Source organism: Emydura macquarii, unplaced genomic scaffold (assembly GCF_026122565.2).
Source record: "Emydura macquarii macquarii isolate MOO-44397 ecotype Brisbane River unplaced genomic scaffold, CSIRO-AGI_Emac_v2 contig_676, whole genome shotgun sequence".
Lineage (NCBI taxonomy): Eukaryota > Metazoa > Chordata > Testudines > Chelidae > Emydura > Emydura macquarii.
Window position 1 is genome coordinate 66,068 of NW_027130813.1, and position 8,641 is coordinate 74,708.

Genomic DNA, 8,641 nt, shown 5'->3' on the forward strand with positions numbered 1-8,641 from the left:
TTAAAGCAAACATTATTTCATTTTTGCCAGTGTCTTTCACAATTCGGTCGGTGTATGTAGTTACATTGCACAGTGGGGCTTCTTACAGGTAAAATAGGGTTTTTACAAATATATTGAAATATTGTCCCTGGATGTTTCAGGGAAATCTCTGACAACGGTCTGGTCTGTTTTGGGGTTGATTTGTTTTGCTTTGGTTTTTTTTAGTGAAACGACGTGTGTCCATTCTTTAATAGTTGTCATGCTTTCATGTTCGCAAGTGCTTCTCTTAGACAAGCGACCTCCCAACTCCAGGAGCTAATATTCCTCCCTGCACACTCTTTCCAATCAGGCTTTTCACAAAGTCATGGGAACGGTAAATCAATAACAAAGGCATTGGCAAATTTACCCACCTGATGATTCGATAACGTTCACAGGGTATTAGGCAGTCCTGTGCAGGTACGCGCAATGTTGTTCTAACGTATACAATGGAAAGGAAAGAAAGATCCTGTGACTTTCCCAAGGTCACAGAGAGATTCGTGGAGCTGGGAAGAGAATCCAGGAGTCCTGAATCCCAGCCCTTCCTGCTCCTTCCACTAGCCCACACTACCCTTCTGGAGCCAGGGATAGAGTCCAGGAGTCCTGGATCCCAGCCCCCACGCGCTAACCCAATAGACTCTACTCCCAGCCCAGAGCTGGGGAATGAAACTAGGAGTCCTGACAACCAGTATTAACTACTAGCCCCCGCTCACTTCTCTCTGGGACCCAGGAGTCCTGACCTGCAGGGCCCCTTCCTCCTGTGTTAACCCACTAGACCCCACGTCCTTACAGAGCCCAGGTTTCCAAGGCTCACCCAACCCTGCTCTACTGTGCCCCACTTTCCACTCCATAGCACCCAGGCGCCCGGGCTCCCACCCCCGCTTCCTTAACCACTGGATCCTGCTTCTCCCAAGGACAGAAACTGAATCCAAGAGTCCTGCCCTGATTCTACATGGCACCAGGAACAGAACCCAGAAGTCCTGCTGCCCTGTCCCTTGTGTGACCCGCTGCCCCACGCTGCCACCCCCAGCCTTCCACGGGCGCTGGTGTCCCTCATTCCTCTAGTTCCACTTCGTGGCAGGAGGGGAGGAGAACGTGTCAGTGTGCACAGGCGTTCAAAGGGGGCAGGGCCGGCGAGGGGAATAGAAACGTATAGACTCGACCCGAGGCAGCATGCAAATCTGTCTGATGTCCTGCACTGCGTCACAGCAGGGACCTGAGCCCTGCTATAAAAAGGGAGAGAGACAGAGGCAGCCCCGGATGTGACTGGAAAGAGCGAGTGCCTGGTACAGCTTTTCTGCTTCGCTGCATTAGTCACGTACTTCACTCCGGGCAAACTTTTCGCTAGGAAGTGTTTGGTAAGTGATACCCTCTGGTCTGTTAGTGCTCTAACCACTAGACCCCACTCCCCTTCTGGAACCTGGGTTGGATCCCAGAAGTCCTGGTTCCCAGCTCCCCTCTGCTCTAACCCACTAGACCTCACTCCCCTCCCAGAGCCAGGCACAGAACCCAGGAGTCCTGGCTGCCAGCCCCACCCCTGCACCACAGGAGTGTTGAAGAAGGTGAGAACCAGCATGCAAAGAGGGCAGCTGACGGGTCCTATCCAAGAGAAAACACCCGTGGTCTCTTCCCAGGGCTCTTCCCAGCCTCTGCAAACAGCTGTCTGAGACTGAGGGGAGATGGGGAGGAGCCACCCACTGCCACGCTGTAGTTGTGAGTGGCAAGCTGTCACTTTAAGAGTGGGTGGGTCGGGGGAGTGGGGTCTCCTGCACTCGCTGGTAGTCTTCAGGGGGAGTATGCAGGGAAGCGTGTGACAGAGCGGCCAGCTTTCCTCACATGACATAAACTTTCATTAACGATGGATTTTTAACTAATGGAGACTCCAGGACAATGCTGGAGGGTTGGCAACCCGAGCGTGCGACCAGAGGAAGCCAGGAAAGAACCAGCTTAGACCCAGGTGGGCTGAGTTGTCGCCTGCTGCCATCGGGAGCAGCCTGCTTTGTCTCTCTCTTCTCTTTGGGTCTTGTGAGTGATCGCTCTTGATTCCTGGAAACAAAGTCATTTTACGCTGCAGCCGTCCGGCGAGACTGTTTGAGTTTAGTCCCTGGGTTCTCCAGGTGGGTGCTGCAAACACACCAGCCACAAAGGGGTCGGAGGTGTGGCTACTCCAGAGCTGTGCAAACAGCTGAGGTTCCACCCACCCTGCAGTCCGGATCTTGCATGTGCAATCCCTCTTCTGCTCTCATTTCAGCCCGTCTGTGATAAATCCCCCGGCCAGAGTTTTGGCTGCAGACCCCCAGCGCCGATCTACTGCTTCCCCATCACCATGAAGGCTTCTCTTGCCTTCTGCATCCTCGCTGCTCTCCTGGCGGTGGGTGAGTGAGGCTCTGTTCTTACAGGGGCTGATTTCCTGACTTCTCCAATGTACAAAAGTTCAAAGCAGCCTGGCAGATAAAACCGTCCATTAACGTAACGGGGGCCGGCTGGGAGAATCTGAGTGACAAGAGCAGAGGAGGAGAGGGCTGGAAGTCACACAGTCCCCGTGACAATGAGTGAAACAATTGTGGAAATGGGAGGAAATATTTATACTTTAAGTCACTAGAACCGTGTCCTGACTTGGCATGATTCAGGGCTGGCCAGAAGCCAAGGATATTTCTGAAAAGGGATTGTCTGGTTTCTGAAAGGCAGTGGAGTGAATTTCAGTAACAGGAGCTCCCGGCAACACGAAGGGCGTTTCTGTCTGCTCCCCACCGGGTGTCAATCGGCCGTAGCCCCACTGGAGTCAATGGGGCCAGGTCCCCAGTGGTGGCCGTGGGGCGTAGAGCTGCTCTGCAACCACTGGCAGGTGTTCACCAGCCATTGGTGCCCCGTGCTGGAGAGAGCGATACCAGCTCACAGCCCTGGGGAATCTCCTCTCTTATTTGTGAGGTGGGAAAAACCACTGGGGAACTAAACACTGCAGCACAGCCAGGGAGATGCAGCCACGGAGCAGCATGAAATGTCTGGAGCCAGCTGGGACCAGGGACAAACCTGGGGCAGCGCGGTGGATGAGGGACACCCGGGCGCTGTACCCGGGGTGCCTTGCAGAGCTCAGGGGAAGGCGAGAGAGGGACAAATCCAGGTGACTCGTGTTCTCTCTCCCTCTCTAGGGGCCTGTCTGCAGTGTGAGGTTTGCAGTGGACCAGGAAATGACTGCACGGGCTCCCTACAGACCTGCACCCTTGGAGAAGACACTTGTGGTGTCGCTCTGACAGAAAGCACATTTGGTAGGTGAGATGGACCATAACCAACACAGCTCAGCCGACAGGCTGGGGAGTTAGGATGCCTGGGTCCTCTCCTAGTCCTGGCTCTGGGAACAGAGTTTTCTGCATGGTCTGAGCAGCGGGAAAGGAGCCAGGACGCCTGGGTTCCATGCCAGTCCCTGTGGCTAGCTCCCCCACAGGGCCTGCGGCTCAGCCCTGCTATCCCGACCTCCCCAGGGACGAGCCAGCCAGAGCACCAGGGGCCCACTGAGGAGGGATCCACAAAAGACAGCACACAGAGCAGGCAGTCTCCCAAGCCAGCCAATGGGAAACCTGGAGGAGAGGGGTGTGGCGTAAGGTCCACCCCTCACTCAATATTTGGCCCTAAGTCCCAGCTCTGCTTGGGAATCACAGCCAGGAACCCCTCACCAGGCGTCCGTCCTTGGAAAAGGTGGTGGTGGAGGAGGGGCTGCCCTGAGACCAGCGGCTGGGGCGCTCAGCTGGGCTGTCGGGGAGCCAAGTTCAAATCCCCACTCGTCCCGAATCAGGGTGGGGACTTCGGCCCCGATCTCTCCCCTTCTACGGTCATCCCTGGCCACCGGGTGAGTCTCTCTCAGTCTCTGATTCTCCCACTTCACGGGGAGCGTCTGGCCCACCAGGATCGTGGCTACACGGGGGCAACCCCTCCTCCCGGTCACCTCCTCACCAGCTGTGCTGTGTGCAGGGCCCGATCCGGTGGACAGGCTCAGAGCGTGTCTCCTGGATCAGGCCCCATGGCTGATAGCAGCAGGGGAACCGCTAGTCTGTGAATCCCACTGCAGCTAAGAGGTGACCTGGACGCACGGCGTGGGGATTTCAGTAGCCCTGCCTGTACCCACTGCTGGAAATGTTGGCAATGAAAGGCCTTTATGGGCAGGAGATTTGGGGACTCCGGGGGTAGGCGGCAGCTGAGTGGGGAGCTGGAGGATATAAATGCTGGATTTAGGTGACAAAATCGCTTTGTTTACACCTGTGGGACCTCGGGTGACTCACTTTCCTCGCTCTGTGCCTCAGTTTCCCCAGGGGTAGAGGAAGGATAACGGCACACGGCGTCAAAGGGCTGGGCGTGGAAGGGGAATAAATCTCTGTCTTCTCCTCCTCTGCAGGGGGAGAAAAGATGCAGAACATTATCAAGCGCTGTCTGACATCCAGCCTCTGTAAAGATGGTCCCATGTCAATGAGTTTTGGGACGGGAATGACAACACGGACAATCTTCGCCTGCTGCGTGGGAGAGGCCTGCAGAACAGTCAATGTTACAGGTACGTCTCCCCATCTCCGCCTCTCCTGCCCCACCCCTGCACCTCCGGCTGCCTGGATCCAACCCAGGTTAACTCCCTGCTGCAAGCTGCTCCGCTCCCCTGTTCATCGTCCCTGGAGATACAGCTCCCCCTGCAGGGGGCACCAGGGCTGAGCCGGGCAGCCCCCAGCTGCTCCCCCAGCCCCGACGCCTGCCCGGGCTTGTCCCCCGAGCTGACCACGTTTGCTCTACTTCCTCCTAGTGCCCCCGGCTGACACCAAACCCAATGGCCGTCACTGCCTTGGCTGCTACGCTTTATTCAGTCAGTGCAGTGGAGAGATCACAGAGTGTACTGGAGACGAGACCCAATGTTTCCAGATGGCTGAGAGCATCACATATGGTACCTTCACTTCCTTTATTCTGGGGTTATTTTTTTCTTTCTTGTTCCCCCCACATTATGCTGTGCGGGATCTGCTCTGTACATGTATCGGCTGCAGATCAGGACACCTGAGCCCTTTTCTGAGCGCTGGTCTCAGGAGCGTCCTTGGGCCAATGTCTTTCCCTCCCCTTGGGTCTGGTTCTCCTCCCATCTATTGCCTGTGTGTAGTTTTGTCTGTAGCTATTCATAGTAGGGACTGGCTTAGTACCGAGAGCCCCTTTTGTGCCAGGTGCTTCACCATCCCCACTTCAGATCACGTCCCCTCTTCTACCAGATGCTACAAGACTCCTAGAGAGATATGGTCCCTGCCCCAAACAGCCTGCAATCTGAACAGGCAGAAAAATAGACCGTTCTCCCCATTTTCAAGATGGGGAAAATGAGGCACAGAGTGGTGCTGTGGCTTGCCCAAGGTCACACAGAAAGGCTGGGGCAGGGCTGGAAAGGAATCTAGTTTTGCAGAGTCCCATCATGCCGCCTTAATTCACTATGAAGCCACCTTTCTCAGGGATCCCACCAGCACTGAGCTGCTGCTTTGCTACATGAGCAGGCAGCTAACACTGGCCTGATTCATCCAAATATCAGCGGGCTCTAGATGGGGCTGCAAGTGACTTGTTCAGGACACACAGTGCGTCTGTGTCAGAGCGGAGGAGAAAGGTGGAGACCATCCAGGCCCAGACCGGCTGTGGGGAGCAGAGCAGGTGGGGAGATGGAGGCTGTGAGCACCTTGAAAGGACCTTGAAGAGGGGGCGGCTGTTATGTCCTCGTCTAGCTCGAGGAGCGGAGCTGCTCCCTGACAATCGCCTGCTTTCCCCCCCCAAACACACAGGTGAAAATCGAGAGCAGATTGTCATGAAGGGCTGCGCATCCGAGTCTTTCTGCGCTCAGACAAAAGTGGGTCAGTGGACCTTCGGAGGAGTCACTACAAATCTAACCCTGGTCAAATGCACCTCCGGCGAAGGGGGTGTTTCTTCAGGATAAGCCGGTCTCCTCCTTCCACCCCTCGCTGGGCTCCTTCTACTGAAGCTTCTCTCCTGATTCCCCACCCCATGCAATGAAGACATGGCCATCAAATATGCCCCCTGCAGCCCGTGTTAGCCGCCCTCCCCCGTCAGGGGTTCTCAGCTCCCGGACAGATTCACCTCCCCTTTACGGTGTTGAACTGAATAAAACAAACTGGAGACCAAATTCCCTGGATTTGTTATTTATTTATTTCAGTGGGGAAAAAATAAATTTTGTGGGTGGTGCCGCCAAGAAGCCAGATAAGCACAGAGGAGCAGCTGCAGCGGGTCAGGTGAATGGTGCAGCTAGCCCAGTGTCCTGTCTCCGACAGTGACCAGTACCAGAGCTTCAGGTGCAGTGCACAGAACACAGCAATTTAGGGCAGACCCACCCATAACTTCCCCCCGAATTCTGGCAGGTGGACTCTGAGGGACAGGCAGAGTAGGAATTGCGTTGCTGACCCTCTTTGCTAATTGCCAGTGATGGCCCCATCCTCCATGGGCTGATCTAGATCTTTTTGGAGCCCTTCAATACTTTTGCCCGTCACCACGTCCCCTGGCAATGAGTTCCACTGGTTAATTGCGCATTGTGGGAAGAAGCACGGCCTCTTGTTCCTATTAAACCTGCTGCCTATTACTTTCATTTAGTGACCTTAGTTGTGGTACTGTGGGACAGGGAAATAACAATTTTCTAGTCACTTTCTGCACACCACTGCATGATTTTCTAGTCCTCTGTCACAACCCCTCTTAGCTGTCTCTTTGCCAAGCTGAACGGCCCTAATCTTTTTTGTCTTTCCTCATATGGAAGCTGTTCCATGCCCAACAATCAGGCTTAGAAAGACCCCAGTGGGGAAATCAGGCAACACAAGCCAGGAGCTACATGGCTGAGAACAGTTCAGTCTCTAATGGGGCCTGGGAGCCAGGACTCCTGGGTTCTGTCCCCTGCTTTGGAAGGAAAGTGGGTGTATTGGATTGGAGTGGGATAGAACTCCTGGGTTCCATACAAAAAGGACTAGAGGTCTGGTAGCCGTCATACCCCGCAGCACGGTGCCCACTGCCCTGCTGCTACGTTTGACCACCGCGAGGCCCAGCCCAGCGTATAAGCCGGCTCTCGCTTCCATTTTCCCAACGTCACTGCAGATGACAGGATTTTAAAGTGAAGTGAAGTGAAGCAGGGGAAGGGGGGCTGGGTTCAAGGTGGCTGGGCAGGGAGGGTGCGGTCTATGGCGCTGCCGGAGGATGCCTGGGTAGCAGGCCGGTTCCTGCTGCCCCGCCGCTGCCTTTGCTGTCACCCCAGTGCAGCCCAAGAACAGGCACCGACCTTTGCTCCCGTCACTGCCACATCCGGGTGTTTGGGTGTTGGTTATAAACTGATGAACCAAGGTGGGGCCGGGGAGAGGTCGAGGGGGGACAGGGTCTGGACAGACCCAGCTGCTCTAAGATCACCAACCCCAGCTCTGCACGTGAGCCAGGTTCCCGGGCGCTGGCGCGGGGTGTTTGGGAGCTATGGGGCTTTGCTGGGTGCGGTTCCCCCTTTCCCGTCCCAGTAGCCGGTCACAGCCCAGCCGCAGGCCATTTTGGCCTGGCTGGAACCACAAAGCCCTCTGTGCCCGTGCCAGAGTCGGGGTCTCCCCGGCTCCACAGGACGCTCTCGGACCCCTTGGGCCGTGACCTAACAGCTCCACTCTCCGCCCCCCCGAGCGGGGGCTGAGCTCTCGGCCGGAGGGGAGTGAATTGCTGAGACCAAAGGGGTGTGAGCCTGCCCTGGGATTTTTGGGGTGAGGTTTCACTGAGCTGTGCTGGGGGTGGGGGACACGTGCGCAGGTGAATGGAGTGAATGTCGCTTCAGACAAGCGGTTCTGGGCTCCTGACACCCACCGGCAGCCCGCGGGGTTCCCGCTTTTCTCTGGCCTTTGATTTGATTTGTGGTGGGAGCCGTTTTGCAGAGTGCCCCACCCCCTGGCACCGCGTACATGGGCGTGCAGGGCCAGGCTGGCGGGGGACGCCGTTCTGCAGCGCCCGCAACACCGTGCCTTGAACACGCCCCTCAATTCACTCTGCTGTCCGGACGCGACTCACAAGGCTCCCGTCTGAGCCTAATAGGTCACGCCTCCCCTCCCCCCTGGAGTGTTTGGACCATGGCGAGGGGGGGGGGGGGATTGTTGAGTGGTATCCGAGGAAGCGGTTTGTGGTGGGGGCAGATCACACAGAGCCCCTCGGAGGCAGGGCTCAAACCAATGCACCAGAAGTGAAAAACTCCCGCTCTGCTCTGGATCCCAGCCTATCTGGTGGCATTTCCAACATCACCGGCTCTCCTAGGAACTCTGCCTAGTTTACCGGCCATCCTGCCGGATCGTATGAGTCCTTGAGTCAGGTTACCCTGCGATCAGTGAGCTACGGCGCTGCAGAAGGATGCTATTCTCTGCCCGAGGGTCAATCATGTAAATACTAGGAAAACAGTATCAACATTGTATCAATACTACAATGACAGATTCTTGTTAATAAAATATACTGCGTTGACATGTTTCAATTGGTACTTTCATTCGCACACACACACACACACACACACACACTGGCAGGCATACACAGACAGGGAGACAGACAAACATACATAGAGATCTCACAGATGTTATAGTTACCAGCCTCTTGGTGCTCCTGGTAGTTGTAGTAA

The 8,641-nt window shown here is 55.8% G+C and overlaps 1 protein-coding gene across 1 annotated transcript; it reads left to right on the forward strand.

Moving 5' to 3' along the window:
* Positions 1-2,341: 2,341 nt before the first annotated feature.
* On the forward strand, positions 2,342-6,102 carry LOC137148648 (phospholipase A2 inhibitor and Ly6/PLAUR domain-containing protein-like). Its single transcript, XM_067541568.1, has 5 exons — positions 2,342-2,390; positions 3,165-3,281; positions 4,403-4,555; positions 4,796-4,933; positions 5,799-6,102. Exons 1-5 carry the CDS (start codon positions 2,342-2,344, stop codon positions 5,948-5,950), a joined length of 609 nt encoding a protein of 202 aa, XP_067397669.1. The 3' UTR covers positions 5,951-6,102.
* Positions 6,103-8,641: the final 2,539 nt, after the last annotated feature.

Bases quoted from the DNA above. Each gene is read 5' to 3' on its own strand.
- LOC137148648 (XM_067541568.1), top strand. From the start codon at position 2,342: ATGAAGGCTTCTCTTGCCTTCTGCATCCTCGCTGCTCTCCTGGCGGTG. The intron at 2,391-3,164 runs GTGAGTGAGGCT...CTCCCTCTCTAG, and splicing joins CGCTGCTCTCCTGGCGGTGG to GGGCCTGTCTGCAGTGTGAG. The intron at 4,556-4,795 runs GTACGTCTCCCC...ACTTCCTCCTAG, and splicing joins CAGAACAGTCAATGTTACAG to TGCCCCCGGCTGACACCAAA.